Source organism: Pseudophryne corroboree, chromosome 3 (genome assembly GCF_028390025.1).
Source record: "Pseudophryne corroboree isolate aPseCor3 chromosome 3, aPseCor3.hap2, whole genome shotgun sequence".
Classification (NCBI taxonomy): domain Eukaryota; kingdom Metazoa; phylum Chordata; class Amphibia; order Anura; family Myobatrachidae; genus Pseudophryne; species Pseudophryne corroboree.
This window is the reverse complement of record NC_086446.1, coordinates 47,114,710-47,135,250: the sequence shown is the minus strand read 5'-3', so window position 1 is coordinate 47,135,250 and position 20,541 is coordinate 47,114,710. Positions and strand designations below refer to the sequence as shown.

The 20,541-nt window shown below is 45.5% G+C and overlaps 1 protein-coding gene across 1 annotated transcript in view; it reads right to left on the bottom strand.

Moving 5' to 3' along the window:
• Positions 1-629: 629 nt before the first annotated feature.
• The window catches only part of LOC135057145 (zinc finger protein OZF-like), a 52,780-nt gene continuing 32,868 nt past the window's right edge, over positions 630-20,541 (bottom strand). Inside the window, exons 4-5 of the mRNA XM_063963042.1 lie at positions 5,797-6,400; positions 630-5,271 (exon numbers count right to left, since the gene is read on the bottom strand). Coding sequence (XP_063819112.1) covers positions 4,625-5,271; positions 5,797-6,400 — 1,251 coding nt within the window. The 3' untranslated portion in view covers positions 630-4,624. The remainder of the gene's footprint in view (positions 5,272-5,796; positions 6,401-20,541) is intronic.

Genomic DNA, 20,541 nt, shown 5'->3' with positions numbered 1-20,541 from the left:
TCCCTGTGCAGCCTCTTGGTGTTCTAAGCGGGCTGCAAGTTGTTGCACCGGACTGGTCACTTGGGCCTGGTCTCTGGCTGGATTCATTAGGTCAGTGCTTACTGTCACAACTGAGGGCTGATGCTGACCTAGGGAAGCCTCAGACGTAGGGGCTGGCGTGTATGTGAACCGTGGAGGTTGAATAGGGTTCTTGGACATACAGGAGGTCTAAGCACCATTTGCCCGAAGGCGTGACCACAAAGGAAATTATGGAAAGGATAAAGAGAACTTGTCTCTTGGTGGTATGCCAGTTCCACCCTCCCGGCGCTAATTAAAAATATCTCACAGGTGAATAAATGAATATAAGAGAAGAATTCAACACACTGCAGAGTATGTTTTTAAGACTTAGAGTCTTAGGCATACAAGTACATACATGGATAGATACTTAAAACATTGCGCTGTGTGTTACTGATTATTTTGCTTTCCTAAATATAGGCAGTGTTGAATTATATATATATATAAATAAAAATATACATGTACTGTAGGAGTGGCTCTGTATATATCAGTGAAGAGATCGAGAGACGTCCGCAAATATCTCAAATAACATTTATTACGTATACATACACAAAAACATACATCTAAAATCTAAAACAATAATACCTATCAAATATGCATATGGCCAGTTTGAACAAGGGAATATCCCTAATTAGCATAAAATATGTGAGGTTGATTAAATAACTGTCTTGGTGACACTTTAGATAAATATATGCTGAAGTCCTGAATAAACAGTGTGTAACACAGTAATAGGCAGTCTTTTAATACTGGGTCCACACACGGAGTTGTTAATTTGTATACCGGCGTCCCGGCTGTATTGGAAACAGTTCAGTGTGAAACTGAAAGCAGTATAAATAGTTACCACTGATTCTCCCTGCTGGGCTGACGTATCCTTCCCTTTTCTTCACTCGGTGGTGAGGCCGTCACCGCCCCGTGTGATGTGCGCCGGGATGGGATATCCTTATAGGTGGAACTGCAGGCTCTCAGCCAGGATATGCTCACTGCGGGCTCCGATATTTGCACTCCTGAAAATTTATACTGGTATACCATCACGGGAAGCTGAGAGCATTGATTACCGTCCACTATTCACCCTGCCAATACATCTATCCGGGAGAGGTGGTGAACTTCTGCAGCCACAGGCAATCCAGCATTACAGCTATCTGGCCGATCAGCAAATATCGGAGTGGTTGTGTATTTTTAGATGCAGACACTATCTGCAGCGTTCCACTATCTGGCTAGTCACCTTCATTGCCTCCCAGGCATGCCCACTGAAATCCACTGAAAGCAAGGCTTATCTAATATCTTTTATTCCACCATCAATGGACCATCCTTCGATGAAATTAGATTGTTAGTATCTTCAAACAAGTGCAATCAATTCCCAACACCAACAAACACAAGAGGCTATCAAAGTGTGTTACTGTAAATTTATTAGATAAAAAAGGATTAAAAAAACGTACATTAAAAGAAATAATACATCAGTGCACATATCAATAACACATCATTAAGGTCCAGGAAAGTCAATGCACGTCCATTGAATGCAATACAGAACCATACAATGCGTTTTGTTCAATGACCTTCTTCAGGGATGTGTTACTGCTGTAAACCCTGGAGGACCTATCTGACTGAGAGGAGGACCAACGTGTTACCAGACAGGTGTCTTTAAGGTTTTCTGGCACATGAGATTACATATACAGTATGTATGTGTGTGTGTACTCTCTCTCTATATATATATATATATATATATATATATAGATGATGCCACGCTTATCGTGGCTTCACCGCAGCCGTGAAGATGTCAATATTTTGGCAAATTTTTAAAAGGTTTATAAGGTTATAAGAATTATAGGAGTATTTAAGGGAGTATAAAATAAAGGTGCTGCAATAGCTACACCCTGGGTTGGGCAAGCTTGTAAATTATAACTAGTTTCTCATTAATTTCAGACCTGGTAACAATGACAGAAATGAAGCAGACACTACATGCAGTTTATAAGGTATACACCAAATTGCACAGCAATTATTCTTACAAATAAACGTAATCAGGAAAAAACAGCGTAAATTAAAAGTTTCTACTCACTGTATAATTACTTGGCAAAGCAAGTAGAACTGTCTATACTAAGGAACATGCCCGCTGCCTGTGCGGTCTCTCATACATCCATAGGTCACTTTCTGCCCACAGGACATTCCCCACTAGGAACATGAATATGGGTTTTCTCTATAGTAAGGCACACGCCCGCTACCTGTGGGGTCTCTCATACATCCATAGGTTACTTTCTGCCCACAGGACATTCTCCACTAGGAACATGAATATGGGTTATCTCTATAGTATGGAACACGCCCGCTACCTGTGGATCTCGCATACATCCATAGGCTACTTTCTGCCCACAGGACATTCTCTACTAGGAACATGAATATGGGTTATCTCTATAGTAAGGAACACACCTGCTACCTGTGGGGTCTCTCATACATCCATAGGTTACTTTCTGCCCACAGTACATTCTCCACTAGGAACATGAATATGGGTTATCTCTGTAGTAAGGAACACGCCCACTACCTGTGGGGTCTCCCATACATCCATAGATTACTTTCTGCCACAGGACATTCTCCACTAGGAACATGAATATGGGTTATCTCTATAGTAAGGAACACGCCCGCTACCTGTGGGGTCTCTCATACATCCATAGGTTAATTTCTGCCTACAGGACATTCTCCACTAGGAACATGAATATGGGTTCTCTCTGTAGTAAGGAACATGCCCACTACCTGTGGGGTCTCCCATACATCCATAGGTTACTTTCTTCCCACAAGACATTCCCCACTAGGAACATGAATATGGGTACTCTCTGTAGTAAGGAACACGCCCGCTACCTGTGGGGTCTCCCATACATCCATAGATTACTTTCTGCCAACAGGATATTCTTCACTAGGAACATGAATATGGGTTCTCTCTATAGGAAGGAACACGCCCGCTACCTGTGGGGTCTCTCATACATCCAAAGGTAACTTTCTGCCCACAGGACATTATCCACTAGGAACATGAATTTGGGTTCTCTCTGTAGTAAGGAACACGCCCGCTAACTGTGGGGTCTCCCATACATCCATAGGTTACTTTCTGCCCACAGGACATTCCCCACTAGGAACATGAATATGGGTACTCTCTGTAGTAAGGAACACGCCCGCTACCTGTGGGGTCTCTCATACGTCCATAGGTTACTTTCTGCCCACTAGGAACATGAATATGGGTTATCTCTATAGTAAGGAACATGCCCGCTACCTGTGTGGTCTCTCATATGTCCATAGGTTACTTTCTGCCCACTAGGAAAATTAATATGGGTTATGACGTATAACGAGAGATGAGCTGTAAGTAAAACCTTTCTCGCATTCTGCAGGAGAATATCATACGTTTTATCATCTGCATGAGTATGTAAGAACTACAAATGCAGATACTGTTTGTTCACACACTACGGGCTAGATGTAATGCAGTTAGAGACGGCCGGAGCTCCGAGATTCCGGCCGAACGTGATTTTTTTTTTAAAAGCAGCAGTCATTTACAAGGCAAAACCAGACTGCAAATGATTGCCACTTAAAAAAAAAAAGTAAGAGTTCATCCAGAACCTCGGTGCTCCGGCCGTCTTGCTTAAAGATGAAACTTCACATAATGGAGCCATACCGGTAACTGTGCCGGGCTCCCACGTTTGAACAGTTGGACACAGCAGGAAACCTAAAATCCTCTGGGACTCCACTGGGCAAATACTTCCTCCCTATACCAAGGAGTGGCTACTCTGCCCAAATGGGCCCCTAAAGGAACCTATACATAATACAGATGGGTCCTTATACATTGTTGCTGTAGTCCTGCCAAACAGCTCCTCTTGGCGTTCCAGGTCCTGGGAGGCTGTTAGTAACTCTGATTATTATGGTTTAATGGTTCCCAATGTTATAAAATGACGGGAAGGCTGCAGATTAGATCAGCTCTGTCTTTGGTTTTTCAGACCAATGTCTGTATTAGGTTGTAAAGATTTTTTAATGTTCAGAATAAGGATATTGGGGGTAATTGAGATCTGATGGCGGCTGTGCGTTATCGCACAGCGGGCGATCAGGTAGTAAATGCGCGTGTGTATGCACCGCAATGCACATGCGCGTCGGACAACAACAAAGGGCATCGCTGGTCAGCGGCGGATTGGTGCGAAAAATCCGTACGTAAGGTGAGTGACAGGAGGAAGCCGTTTGTGGGTGGCAACTGACCGTGTTCTGGGAGTGTTTGGAAAAACGCAGGCGTGCCCATGCGTTTTCAGGGAGGGCGTCTGACATCAGCTCTGGCTCCGATCAGCCTGATGTGATCGCAATGGATAAGTAAGTCCTGGGCTGCGTACAGACTGCACACACTGAATTTTAGCAGCTCGGCGTACACATGCGATTGCACACTTGCACGGCAAAAATACACTCCCCCTGTAGGCAGCGACTATCTGAATGCTGGACACCAATAAAAGCAGCCCAGCGATCAGATCTGAATTACCCCCATTGGCTTCTCTCCTGTGTAGATTTTCCAAAACTCTTCTGAGATAAAGGAAAACCATTTACAACATTCAGAACAATATTATAGTTTTTCTCCTGCGTGACTTGTTTTATATACTTTCTGATTTGACTTAGGACTGAAACTTTTCCCACTTTTGGAGCCAGAACATGGTTTCTGCTCTGTATGTATCTTTTGATGTGTTTTCAGACTTGTGCTAATGGTAAAACATTTCCCACACTCAGAGCAGGAAAATGGCTTCTTTCCTGTGTGGCTCTTCTGATGTCTTTTCAGATGTGAGCTACTGTCAAAACATTTTCCACACTCAGAACATGGAAATGGCCTCTCACCTGTGTGACTTCTCTGATGTGTAACAAGACCTGATTTCTGTATAAAACTTTTCCCACACTCAGGGCATGGAAATGGTTTCTCACCTGTGTGACTTCTCTGATGTCTAACAAGATCAGAATTCTGTGCAAAACATTTCCCACACTCAGAACATCTAGCTGGTCTCTCACCTGTGTGACTTCTCTGATGCAAAGTAAGTTGTGCTTTCGCTTTAAAACATTTCCCACACTCAGAGCATGGATATGGTCTCTCACCTGTGTGAACTCTCTCATGTATAACAAGATCTGATTTCCATGTAAAACATTTCCCACACTCAGAGCAGGATAATGGCCTATCACCTATATAATAATAATACTTTATTGTCATCAATAGTTCAATGAACAATCAACGAAACTAAAAAGCAAGCATATACAGAGACCATAAGAACAGAACGAAGAGAGCACTCCTAAACCCAAGACATTCCCAATTGTCAATTTATCTCGGTCCTATCTGGTTTAACATGTTTATTGCTTTTGGGAAAAAACTACCCCTTAACCGGTTTGTCCGACAAAGAATAGAACGGTAACGCCTATTAGATGGCAACACAGAAAACATCCCCCCATTTGGATGAAATAGATCTCCCAGAATACTTTTCACCTTAGTGAGGAGCCTTTTTTCATATATATCCTGAATACAGGGCAGGCTGACTCCAATTACTCTACTTGCAGTTTTAACCACTCTCTGAAGGGACTTACGTTCTATAGCAGTACAGTTTCCAAACCATACTATAATTCCGTATGTGAGGACACTCTCTAAAATTGCTGAATAAAAGTTTACTAAAATCTCCTTACGTATCCCTGCCATGCGCATTTTCCTCAATAAAAACAGGCGTTGTTGAGATTTTTTAACAACACATCGTGTATGGATACCCCAAGACAGGTCATTGGAGATGTGAATCTTATGATGTCTTATCAGATGTGAGCTACGGTAAAAACATTTCCCACACTCAGAACATGGAAATGGCTTCTCGCCTGTGTGAGTTATTTGATGTCTAACAAGAGATAATTTCTGTGGAAAACATTTCCCACATTCAGAACATGGAAATGGCTTCTCTCCTGTGTGATTTCTCTGATGTGTAACAAGACATGATTTCTGTGGAAAACATTTCCCACATTCAGAACATGGAAATAGCTTCTCTCCTGTGTGATTTCTCTGATGTGTAACAAGACATGATTTCTGTGGAAAACATTTCCCACATTCTGAACATGGAAATGGCTTCTCGCCTGTGTGAGTTCTCTGATGTCTAACAAGAGCTGATTTGAATGTGAAGCATTTGTCACACTCTGAGCATGGAAATGGCTTCTCGCCTGTGTGAGTTCTCTGGTGCATACTAAGCGATGCCTTACTAGAAAGACATTTTCCACATTCAGAGCAGGACCAAGATTTATGTCTATTGATATTTAGATTTTTTTTCCTGTGGTGTCCAACATGACTAGGCTTGTTCTTAACACGTTTCACCTTTGGAAGAAGACCCTAGTTCCTCCTCTATATGAGTAGATGTATACGGTGTATGATCTGTGGGTGTATACATGTCAGTGTGTGTTAGGGTTCCCCTGTCATATGAGTCTGGTTCCTCCTTAATATGAGTAGATGTATACTGTGTATGACCTGTGGGTGTATACATGTCAGTGTGTGTGAGGTCTCCTCCATCACATGAGACTGGTTCCTCCTTAATGTCAGGATGTAGAAGATTTTCTTTTTCACAAGGGATAGATTCCTCAATATGAACAGATGGATCTTCCTGTAATTCTGTTGGGAAAAAATAAGATTTTACTTACCGATAAATCTATTTCTCGGAGTCCGTAGTGGATGCTGGGGTTCCTGAAAGGACCATGGGGAATAGCGGCTCCGCAGGAGACAGGGCACAAAAAGTAAAGCTTTTCCAGATCAGGTGGTGTGCACTGGCTCCTCCCCCTATGACCCTCCTCCAGACTCCAGTTAGGTACTGTGCCCGGACGAGCGTACACAATAAGGGAGGATTTTGAATCCCGGGTAAGACTCATACCAGCCACACCAATCACACCGTACAACCTGTGATCTAAACCCAGTTAACAGTATGATAACAGCGGAGCCTCTGAAAGATGGCTTCCTTCAACAATAACCCGAATTAGTTAACAATAACTATGTACAATTTATGCAGATAATCCGCACTTGGGATGGGCGCCCAGCATCCACTACGGACTCCGAGAAATAGATTTATCGGTAAGTAAAAATAAGATTTTACTTACCGATAAATCTATTTCTCGTAGTCCGTAGTGGATGCTGGGGACTCCGTCAGGACCATGGGGAATAGCGGGCTCCGCAGGAGACAGGGCACATCTAAAAAGCTCTTTAGGTCACATGGTGTGTACTGGCTCCTCCCCCTATGACCCTCCTCCAGGCTTCAGTTAGGTACTGTGCCCGGACGAGCGTACACAATAAGGAAGGATCTTGAATCCCGGGTAAGACTCATACCAGCCACACCAATCACACCGTACAACTTGTGATCTGAACCCAGTTAACAGTATGATAACAAAACGAAGTAGCCTCTAAAAGATGGCTCACAACAATAGTAATAACCCGATTTTTTTGTAACAATAACTATGTACAACATTGCAGACAATCCGCACTTGGGATGGGCGCCCAGCATCCACTACGGACTACGAGAAATAGATTTATCGGTAAGTAAAATCTTATTTTCTCTAACGTCCTAGTGGATGCTGGGGACTCCGTCAGGACCATGGGGATTATACCAAAGCTCCCAAACGGGCGGGAGAGTGCGGATGACTCTGCAGCACCGAATGAGAGAACTCCAGGTCCTCTTTAGCCAGAGTATCAAATTTGTAAAATTTTACAAACGTGTTCTCCCCTGACCACGTAACTGCTCGACAAAGTTATAATGCCGAGACTCCTCGGGCAGCCGCCCAGGATGAATGCCACCTTCCTTGTGGAATGGGCATCTACATATTTCGACTGTGACAGGCCTGCCACAGAATGTGCAAGCTGAATTGTACTACAAATCCAGCGTGCAATAGACTGCTTAGAAGCAGACGCACCCAGCTTGTTGGGTGCATACAATATAAACAGCAAGTCAGACTTTCTGACACCAGCCGTCCTAACTATATATATATATATATATATATATTTTAGGGCCCTGACAACGTCTAGTAATTTGGAGTCCTCCAAGTCCCTAGTAGCCGCAGGCACCACAATAGGTTGTTTCAGGTGAAAACGCTGACACCCCTTTAGGAAGAAACTGGAGACGAGACCCAGTTCTGCCCTGTTCAAATGGAAAAATTTTTAATATGGGCTTTTGTAAGACAAAGCCGCCCATTCTGACAATCGCCTGGCCGAGGCCAGGGCTAACAACATGGTCACTTTCCATGTGAGATATTGGTCAACAGCATGGTCACTTTCCATGTGAGATATTTCAAATCCACAGATTTGAGCGGTTCAAACCAATATGAATATAAGGAATCCCAACACTATGTTGAGATTTCACGGTGCCCCTAGAGGCACAAAAGAGCTGTATATGCAATACACCCTTTACAATCTGGACTTCAGGAACTGAAGTCAATTCTTTCTGGAAGAAAATCTACAGGGCCGAAATTTAAATCTTAATGAAACCCAATTTGAGGCTCAAAACACTCCTGTTTTCAGGAAGTGTAGAAATCGACCTAGTTGAATTTCCTTCGTGGAGCCTTCCTGGCCTCACCCACGCAACATATTTTCACCACATGTGGTGATGACGTTGTGCGGTCACCTCCTTCCTGGCTTTAACCAAGGTAGGTATGACCTCTTATGGAATGCCTTTTCCCTTCAGGATCCGGCATTCAACCGCCATGCCGTCACACGCAGCCGCGGTAAATCTTGGAATAGACATGGTACTTGCTGAAGCAAGTCCCTTCTTAGCTCCCCAGGCCCTTAGTCCTCTGTGAGCATCTCTTGAAGTTCCGGGTACCAAGTCCCTCTTGGCCAATCCGGAGCCACTAGTATAGTTCATACTCCTCTATGTCTTATAATTCTCAATACCTTGGTTATGAGAAACAGAGGAGGGAACACATACACTGACTGGTACACCCACGGTGTTACCAGAACATCCACAGCTATCGCCTGAAGGTCTCAAGACCTGGCGGAATACCTGCCCCGTTTTTTGTTCGGGCGGGACGCCATCATGTCCACCTTTGGTCTTTGCCAACGGTCCACAATCATGCTGAAAAAACTTCCCTATGAAGTTTCCACTCTCCCGGGTGGAGGTCATGCCTGCTGAGGAAGTCTGCTTCCCAGTCGTCCACTCCCGGAAAGAACACTGCTGACAGTGCTATCACATGATTTTCCGCCTAGCGAAAAATCCTTGCAGTTTTGACACTGCCCTCCTGCTTCTTGTGCCGCCCTTTCTGTTTACGTGGGCGACTGCCGTGACGTTATCCCACTGGATCAATACCGGCTGACCTTGAAGCAGAGGTCTTGCTAAGTTTGGAGCACTATATATTTGCTCTAAGCTTATTTATGCGGAGAGAATTCTCCAGACTTAATCACACTTCCCTGGAAATTTTTTTCCCTGTGTGACTGTTCCCCAGCCTCTCAGGCTGGCCTCCGTGGTCACCGGCATCCAATCCTGAATGCCGAATCTGTGGCCCTCTAGAAGATGAGCACTCTGTAATCACCACAGGAGAGACACCCTTGTCCTTGGATATAGGGTTATCCGCTGATGCATCTGAGGATGCGATCCGGACCATTTGTCCAGCAGATCCCATTGAAGAATTCTTGCGGGAAATCTGCCGAATGGAATTGCTTCGTAATAAGCCACCATTTTTACCAGGACTCTTGTGCAATGATGTACTGACACTTTTCCTGGTTTTAGGAGGATCCCGATTATCTCGGATAACTCCCTGGCTTTCTCCACTGGGAGAAACACGTTTTTCTGGACTGTGTCCAGAATCATCCCTAGGAACAGTAGACGTGTCGTCGGAAAAAGCTGCGATTTTGGAATATTTAGAATCCACTCGTGCTGTCGTAGCACTACTTAAGATAGTGCTACTCCGACCTCCAACTGTTCTCTGGACCTTGCCCTTATCAGGAAAGCGTCCATGTTTCTTTTAAGAAAATTCATCATTCCGGCCATTACCTTGGTAAAGACCCGGGGCGCCGTGGACAATCCAAACGGCAGCGTCTGAACTGATATTGACAGTTCTGTACCAGGAACCTAAAGTACCCTTGGTGAGAAGGGCAAATTTGGACCTGTAGGTAAGCGTCCCTGATATCCAGTGACACCATATCGTCCCCTTCTTCCTGGTTCGCTATCACTGCTCCGAGTGACTCCATCTTGATTTGAACGCTTGTATGTAAGTGTTCAAATATTTCAGATCTCACCGAGCCGGTTGGCTTCAGTACCACAATATAGTGTGGAATACTACCCCCTTCTGTAAAAGGGGTACTTTGATTATCACCTGCTGGGAATACAGCCTGTGAATTGTGTGAGGGGGAGACGTCTCGAATTTCTAATGTACACCTGGGATACTACATGTAGGATCCCGGAGTTCCCTTGCGAGTGAGCCCACTGCGTGCTGAAACTCTTGAGATGACCCCCTACCGCACCTGAGTCCGCTTGTACGGCCCCAGAGTTATGTTGCGGACTTGGCAGAAGCTGTGAGGGGCTTCTGTTCCTGGGAATGGGCTGCTTGCTGCAGTCTTCTTCCCTTTCCTCTACCCCTGGGCAGATATGACTGGCCTTTGCCCGCCTGCCCGTATGGGGACGAAAGGACTGAGACTGAAAAGACTGTGTCCTTTCTTGCCGATATGTGACTCGGGGTAACAAAAGGTGGATTTTTCAGCTGTTGCCATGGCCACCAGGTCCAATGGACCGCCCCTTTATACGGCAATACTTCCATATGCCGTCTGGAATCTGCCTCACCTGACCACTGTCGTGTATTCGTCTGGCAGATATGTACATCACATTTACTCTTGATGCCAGAATACAATATATGCCTCTGCGCATCACGCATATATAGAAATGCATCCTTAAAATGCTCTATAGTAAATAAAATCTTGTCCCTGTCAAGGGTATCAAAATTTTCAGTCAGGAAATCCGACCAAGCCCCCTCAGCGCTGCACATCCATGCTGAGGCGATTGCTGGTCGTAGTATAACACCAGTATGTGTGTATATACTGTTATGATATTTTCCAGCATCCTATCAGCTGGCTCCTTGAGGCGGCCGTATCTGGAGACGGTAACGCCTTGTTTTTACAAGCGTGTGAGCACCTTATCCCTAAGGTGTGTTTTCCAACTCGCCCTTACTTCTGGCGGGAAAGGGTATACCGCCCATAACTTTCTATCGGAGGAACCCCACGTATCATCACACACTTCATTTAATTTATCTGATTCAGGCAAAACTACAAGTAGTTTATTCCCACCCTACAAAATACCCTTATTTGTGGTACTTGTGGTATCAGAAATATGTAACACCTCCTTCATTGCCCTTAACATGTAACTTGTGGCCCTAAAGGAAAAATACGTTTGTTTCTTCACCGTCGACACTGGGGTCAGTGTCCGTGTCTGTCGACCGACTGAGGTAAATGGGCGTTTTTACAAGCCCCTGACGGTGTCTGAGACGCCTGGACCAATACTAATTTGTCCGCCGGCTGTCTCATGTCGTCAACCGGCTTGCAGCGTGTTGACATTATCACGTAATTCCATAAGTAAGCCATCCATTCATGTGTCGACTCCCTAGAGAGTGACATCACTATTACAGGCAATTTGCTCCGTCTCCTCACCAACATTTTCCTCATACATGTCGACACACACGTACCGACCTACAGCACACACACAGGGAATGCTCTGATAGAGGACAGGACCCACTAGCCCTTTGGGGAGACAGAGGGAGAGTTTGCCAGCACACACCAAAATGCTATAATTATACAGGGACAACCTTTATATAAGTGTTCCTCCCTTATAGCATTTATATATATTTATATCGCCAAATCATTGCCCCCCCTCTCTGTTTTAACCCTGTTTCTGTAGTGCAGTGCAGGGGAGAGCATGGGAGCCTTCCCCTCAGCCTTTCTGTGAGGGAAAATGGCGCCTGTGTGCTGAGGAGAATAAGCTCCGCCCCTTTCTCGGCGGGCTTCTCCTCCCGGTTTTTTAATACTGGCCTGGGTTAAAATACACACATATAGCCTTAATGGCTATATGTGGTGTATTTCTTTTGCCAAATTAGGTATTTATATTGCTGCCCAGGGCGCCCCCAGCAGCGCCCTGCACCCTCCGTGACCGTGTCAGTGAGCCTGTGAGACAACAATGGCGCACAGCTGCAGTGCTGTGCGCTACCTCTATGAAGACTGAGAAGCCTTCTGCCGCCTGTCACCGGACCTCCGTCTCCGCCGTCTTCAGCGTCTGTAAGGGGGATCGGCGGCGCGGCTCCGGGACGAACCCCAGGCTGACCTGTGTTCCGACTCCCTCTGGAGCTCAGTGTCCAGTAGCCTAAGACTTCAATCCTCCTGCACGCAGGTGAGTTGCAAGTCTCTCCCCTAAGTCCCACGTTGCAGTGATCCTGTCGCCAGCAGGAATCACTGATTAGTTTAAACCTAAAAAAGACTTTTCTAAACAGCTCTATAAGAGAGCCATCCAGGTTGCACCCTACTCGGCCGGGCACAGAAACCTAACTGAAGCCTGGAGGAGGGTCATAGGGGGAGGAGCCAGTACACACCATGTGACCTAAAGAGCTTTTTAGATGTGCCCTGTCTCCTGCGGAGCCCGCTATTCCCCATGGTCCTGACGGAGTCCCCAGCATCCACTAGGACGTTAGAGAAATCTTATTTTCTCTATCGTCCTAGTGGATGCTGGGGTTCCTGAAAGGACCATGGGGATTATACCAAAGCTCCCAAACGGGCGGGAGAGTGCGGATGACTCTGCAGCACCGAATGAGAGAACTCCAGGTCCTCCTTAGCCAGAGTATCAAATTTGTAAAATTTTACAAACGTGTTCTCCCCTGACCACGTAGCTGCTCGGCAAAGTTGTAATGCCGAGACCCCTCGGGCAGCCGCCCAAGATGAGCCCACCTTCCTTGTGGAGTGGGCCTTTACAGATTTAGGCTGTGGCAGGCCTGCCACAGAATGTGCAAGTTGGATTGTGCTACAGATCCAACGAGCAATCGTCTGCTTAGACGCAGGAGCACCCATCTTGTTGGGTGCATACAATATAAACAACGAGTCAGATTTTCTGACTCCAGCTGTCCTTGCACTATATATTTTTAATGCTCTGACAACGTCCAGTAACTTGGAGTCCTCCAAGTCACTTGTAGCCGCAGGCACTACAATAGGCTGGTTCAGATGAAATGCTGACACCACCTTAGGGAGAAAATGCGGACGAGTCCGCAGTTCTGCCCTGTCCGAATGGAAAATCAGATATGGGCTTTTGTAAGATAAAGCTGCCAATTCTGATACTCTCCTGGCAGAAGCCAGGGCTAGAAGCATGGTCACTTTCCAAGTGAGATATTTCAAATCCACCTTTTTTAGTGGTTCAAACCAATGAGATTTTAGAAAGTCCAAAACCACATTGAGATCCCACGGTGCCACTGGAGGCACCACAGGAGGCTGTATATGCAGCACTCCCTTAACAAAGGTCTGGACTTCAGGGACTGAAGCCAATTCTTTTTGAAAGAAAATCGACAGGGCCGAAATTTGAACCTTAATAGATCCCAATTTGAGACCCATAGACAATCCTGATTGCAGGAAATGTAGGAATCGACCCAGTTGAAATTCCTCCGTCGGAGCACTCCGATCTTCGCACCACGCAACATATTTTCGCCAAATTCGGTGATAATGTTGCACGGTTACTTCCTTCCTTGCTTTAATCAAAGTAGGAATGACTTCTTCCGGCATGTCTTTTTCCTTTAGGATCCGGCGTTCAACCGCCATGCCGTCAAACGCAGCCGCGGTAAGTCTTGAAACAGACAGGGACCCTGCTGAAGCAAGTCCCTCCTTAGAGGTAGAGGCCACGGATCTTCCGTGATCATCTCTTGAAGTTCCGGGTACCAAGTCCTTCTTGGCCAATCCGGAACCACTAGTATCGTTCTTACGCCTCTTTGCCGTATAATTCTCAATACTTTTGGTATGAGAGGCAGAGGAGGAAACACATACACCGACTGGTACACCCAAGGCGTTACCAGCGCGTCCACAGCTATTGCCTGCGGATCTCTTGACCTGGCGCAATACCTGTCCAGTTTTTTGTTGAGGCGAGACGCCATCATGTCCACCATTGGTCTTTCCCAACGGGTTACCAGCATGTGGAAGACTTCTGGATGAAGTCCCCACTCTCCCGGGTGAAGATCGTGTCTGCTGAGGAAGTCTGCTTCCCAGTTGTCCACTCCCGGGATGAACACTGCTGACAGTGCTATCACATGATTCTCTGCCAAGCGAAGAATCCTTGCAGCTTCTGCCATTGCACTCCTGCTTCTTGTGCCGCCCTGTCTGTTCACATGGGCGACTGCCATGATGTTGTCCGACTGGATCAACACCGGTTTTCCCTGAAGCAGAGGTTCTGCCTGGCTTAGAGCATTGTATATTGCTCTTAGTTCCAGAATGTTTATGTGAAGAGACGTTTCCAGACTCGTCCATACTCCCTGGAAGTTTCTTCCTTGTGTGACTGCTCCCCAGCCTCTCAGGCTGGCGTCCGTGGTCACCAGGATCCAATCCTGTATGCCGAATCTGCGGCCCTCCAATAGATGAGGACTCTGCAACCACCACAGAAGAGACACCCTTGTCCTTGGAGACAGGGTTATCCGTAGGTGCATCTGAAGATGCGACCCTGACCATTTGTCCAACAGATCCCTTTGGAAAATTCTTGCGTGGAATCTGCCGAATGGAATTGCTTCGTAAGAAGCCACCATTTTTCCCAGGACTCTTGTGCATTGATGTACAGACACCTTTCCTGGTTTTAGGAGGTTCCTGACAAGCTCGGATAACTCCTTGGCTTTTTCCTCCGGGAGAAAAACCTTTTTCTGAACCGTGTCCAGAATCATCCCTAGGAACAGCAGACGAGTTGTCGGCATTAACTGGGATTTTGGAATATTCAGAATCCACCCGTGCTGTTTTAGCACTTCTTGAGACAGTGCTAATCCCATCTCTAGCTGTTCTCTGGACCTTGCCCTTATTAGGAGATCGTCCAAGTATGGGATAATTAATATGCCTTTTCTTCGAAGAAGAATCATCATCTCGGCCATTACCTTTGTAAAGATCCGAGGTGCCGTGGACAATCCGAACGGCAGCGTCTGAAACTGATAGTGACAGTTTTGTACAACGAACCTGAGGTACCCCTGGTGTGAGGGGTAAATTGGAACGTGGAGATACGCATCCTTGATGTCCAAGGATACCATAAAGTCCCCCTCTTCCGGGTTCGCTATCACTGCTCTGAGTGACTCCATCTTGAACTTGAACTTCTTTATGTACAGGTTCAAGGACTTCAGATTTAGAATAGGCCTTACCGAGCCATCCGGCTTCGGTACCACAAAAAGAGTGGAATAATACCCCTTCCCTTGTTGTAGAAGAGGTACCTTGACTATCACCTGCTGAGAGTACAGCTTGTGAATGGCTTCCAAAACCGTCTCCCTTTCGGAGGGGGACGTTGGTAAAGCAGACTTCAGGAAACGGCGAGGTGGATCTGTCTCTAATTCCAACCTGTACCCTTGAGATATTATCTGCAGGATCCAGGGATCTACCTGCGAGTGAGCCCACTGCGCGCTGTAATTTTTGAGACGACCGCCCACCGTCCCCGAGTCCGCTTGAGAAGCCCCAGCGTCATGCTGAGGCTTTTGTAGAAGCCGGGGAGGGCTTCTGTTCCTGGGAAGGAGCTGCGTGTTGCTGTCTCTTCCCTCGACCTCTGCCTCGTGGCAGATATGAATAGCCCTTTGCTCTCTTATTTTTAAAGGAACGAAAGGGCTGCGGTTGAAAAGTCGGTGCCTTTTTCTGTTGGGGAGTGACTTGAGGTAGAAAGGTGGATTTCCCGGCTGTAGCCGTGGCCACCAAATCTGATAGACCGACTCCAAATAACTCCTCCCCTTTATACGGCAAAACTTCCATATGCCGTTTTGAATCCGCATCGCCTGTCCACTGTCGCGTCCATAAAGCTCTTCTGGCCGAAATGGACATAGCACTTACCCGTGATGCCAGTGTGCAGATATCCCTCTGTGCATCACGCATATAAAGAAATGCATCCTTTATTTGTTCTAACGACAGTAAAATATTGTCCCTGTCCAGGGTATCAATATTTTCAATCAGGGACTCTGACCAAACTACCCCAGCACTGCACATCCAGGCAGTCGCTACAGCTGGTCGTAGTATAACACCTGCATGTGTGTATATACTTTTTTGGATATTTTCCATCCTCCTATCTGATGGATCTTTAAGTGCGGCCGTCTCAGGAGAGGGTAACGCCACTTGTTTAGATAAGCGTGTTAGCGCCTTGTCCACCCTAGGAGGTGTTTCCCAGCGCTCCCTAACCTCTGGCGGGAAAGGGTATAATGCCAATAATTTCTTTGAAATTATCAGCTTTTTATCAGGGGCAACCCACGCTTCATTACACACGTCATTTAATTCTTCTGATTCAGGAAAAACTATAGGTAGTTTTTTCACACCCCACATAATACCCTGTTTAGTGGTACCTGTAGTATCAGCTAAATGTAACGCCTCCTTCATTGCCAAAATCATATAACGTGTGGCCCTACTGGAAAATACGGTTGATTCGTCACCGTCACCACTGGAGTCAGTGCCTGTGTCTGGGTCTGTGTCGACCGACTGAGGCAAAGGGCGTTTCACAGCCCCTGACGGTGTTTGAGTCGCCTGGACAGGCACTAATTGATTGTCCGGCCGCCTCATGTCGTCAAACGACTGCTTTAGCGTGTTGACACTATCCCGTAGTTCCATAAATAAAGGCATCCATTCTGGTGTCGACTCCCTAGGGGGTGACATCCTCATATTTGGCAATTGCTCCGCCTCCACACCAATATCGTCCTCATACATGTCGACACACACGTACCGACACACAGCAGACACACAGGGAATGCTCCTAACGAAGACAGGACCCACTAGCCCTTTGGGGAGACAGAGGGAGAGTTTGCCAGCACACACCAAAAGCGCTATATATATATATCAGGGATAGCCTTATAATAAGTGCTCCCTTATAGCTGCTTTGTTATATCAAAATATCGCCATAAATTTGCCCCCCCCTCTCTGTTTTACCCTGTTTCTGTAGTGCAGTGCAGGGGAGAGACTTGGGAGCCGTCCTGACCAGCGGAGCTGTGAGAGGAAATGGCGCCGTGTGCTGAGGAGATAGGCCCCGCCCCTTTTCTGGCGGGCTCGTCTCCCGCTATTTAGAGAAATCAGGCAGGGGTTAAATATCTCCATATAGCCTCTAGGGGCTATATGTGAGGTATTTTTAGCCTTTATATAGGTTACATTTGCCTCCCAGGGCGCCCCCCCCCAGCGCCCTGCACCCTCAGTGACCGCGTGTGAAGTGTGCTGAGAGGAAAATGGCGCACAGCTGCAGTGCTGTGCGCTACCTTTAGAAGACTGCAGGAGTCTTCAGCCGCCGATTCTGGACCTCTTCTGACTTCAGCATCTGCAAGGGGGCCGGCGGCGCGGCTCCGGTGACCATCCAGGCTGTACCTGTGATCGTCCCTCTGGAGCTTGATGTCCAGTAGCCAAGAAGCCAATCCATCCTGCACGCAGGTGAGTTGACTCCTTCTCCCCTCAGTCCCTCGCTGCAGTGATCCTGTTGCCAGCAGGAATCACTGTAAAATAAAAAACCTAGCTAAACTTTTTCTAAGCAGCTCTTTAGGAGAGCCACCTAGATTGCACCCTTCTCGGCCGGGCACAAAAATCTAACTGGAGTCTGGAGGAGGGTCATAGGGGGAGGAGCCAGTGCACACCACCTGATCTGGAAAAGCTTTACTTTTTGTGCCCTGTCTCCTGCGGAGCCGCTATTCCCCATGGTCCTTTCAGGAACCCCAGCATCCACTAGGACGATAGAGAAATGTATGTTGGTTATAAAATCAGGACTGTTTTGTACTCGTCACATAATCAGTTTCTCGCAATCCATCCAGGGTACACAGCTAACTCTGGCTATAGAGGATGGGCAAATAAAATGGACACTAAACAGCTGAACTTACTAAACTGACGCTCCATCATATATTCACCTCCCACCTCCAACAGGACCTCAGTTTTTTTTTTTGTTCTCATAGCTGTAATGGAGAAAACATCAGGCAAAATGAAAAGGACAGGAACAAGTGGAACACAACATATCAGAACAGAGAACAGGGAAGAGTCTTTACATAGAGTATACAAATTCTGATTTCTGTTACATCCTATCTCGGGGACACTGCTTACTCTGGGATTTCCCTATGCAAGTGAGGGGAGTGTTTCGGCAATGCCATACGCAACATTCAAAGCCCAAAACGGCTTTAAGAAAAGGTGTTAAACCTGTAAAATGTCATATATGTCTGCACAGATGATCATGTCGATGCCTTGCACAGCTGTTAGACAATGGCCCCATGCCACGCCACCCATTAAGCACTTACAGCACAAGTAGCGTGATCCCAGATGTTCACCGCTACCAGCAGACATGTACACCTGCAGCATCGTAGCGGTAAGCTATATTGCTACAGATTATTTTGATGCTGGCCAACACCATTTATGGGCATAACAGAGAACAAGACGAACATCTGTTCTACGTTTGAAGTCCACTCAATGTAAATTCGTAAAGCTCAAACCACATCCAGGAGATGGAGGATTCACTGAACTAGAAGAAATGTTCCCGACAAACCCATGTTTCCTGAGTTACATGGAATCCAGCTGATAGGATTGACGAGTTGGAAGGACTACCTTGTCAGGATGGGAAACCAGTAAGGGAAATTACAAGACAGGGCTGCCACAGGACAGGAAGAAGAGCTGCATAGTAAGTCAGAAGATGGAAGCAAGTGTTGGTATTTATCTGTGTCCAGGGCGCATAAAAAAAGAAAAAGGTAATGAAACTTAACACATCCCTTGTCAAATGGGTATACGATGTCTTCTCCAGATTATGCAGGCCTATGAGTCCTTTCGTTCAGGTGAATCTTCTCGTTGTAAATGGCTCCCAGTTCATGTCAAAATGGAGAGAAATAAGAGAGAAAAGAAATGTGTAGCACCGTTTACAACAGCTAGAATCGAGAATTCCACACAATGAAAGTTTTTAAGGGCGTACCCCACTCACACAGAAACAAGTAAGTGGGTTCCCGTAAAGGTATCTTTATTGCTAGTTTTTTTCTCCAATCCCCTCAGGTTAGGTTCACGTAATTAAGCGTGCCTGAATCTCACACCACATGGGGTACTGTAAACACATATGGGTAGCGTCTGAGGCAATTTCAATGCGTACCCTCACTTACACAGAGCAAAGCCAGAACATTCATATAACGGTTTCTTTATATCAACAAAAATCCTCAGGTGCGTACCCCAACTCACTCAGTAAACGATGAATGACTCCTATAAAGGTTTCTTTAAATAGATTCACTGGTATCCCTTTGGTGGATCCACAAGAGGAAAAGGAACTCTTTCTCCCAAATGCCAGACCAGAGTCATGAAAAAAATCCTTCTTTCTAAAACAGGTTTTTTATTCCAGACATAGTCCAAATTCATACAAAGAAATCACCACACATGGTGACAGAAAAAATAAAAAAGTAAAAATGTAAAAGTACAATAAAAATTCCAAAGGCAAAATTTGAGATAATAATCGGCGTGATTATTCCCTTTTTCCAGAAAACTACTCACAGTACAGTCGTCCGACGCGTTTCGGTCTCGAATGGACCTTAATCATGAACTATCTGCACTGTGAGGAGTAAGCATATTTATGCTATGAACATCCAATGAATGAGTAGCCGGAAATGACATCATTAATTACAATGAAAATTAATTTCGTTTAAAAACATGATTATTCATCACACAAATTCATAATAACATATACATAAACACTAGTATCATGCATGGTGAAAAAGTACAGCAGGAAAAACACTTTAAAACATATTTTCTTCTCTATTAAAAAACGGAGCTTGGAATTCTGGGTAATGTAGTTTCCATAGTGAACTACTACATGACCATATATGGTGTTTCCGCCGGATATTGTGTTGCACCGCTGCTGGTGAAACTTCCCCAGAAAATAATCCCTGAAGGTTTGTTCCGTTTGTAGCCGGAAATGACATCATTAATTACAATGAAAATTAATTTTGTTTAAAAACATGATTATTCATCACACAAATTCATAATAACATATACATAAACACTAGTATCATGCATGGTGAAAAAGTACAGCAGGAAAAACACTTTAAAACATATTTTCTTCTCCATTAAAAAACGGAGCTTGGAATTCTGGGTAATGTAGTAGAAAATATGTTTTAAAGTGTTTTTCCTGCTGTACTTTTTCACCATGCATGATACTAGTGTTTATGTATATGTTATTATGAATTTGTGTGATGAATAATCATGTTTTTAAACAAAATTAATTTTCATTGTAATTAATGATGTCATTTCCGGCTACAAACGGAACAAACCTTCAGGGATTATTTTCTGGGGAAGTTTCACCAGCAGCGGTGCAACACAATATCCGGCGGAAA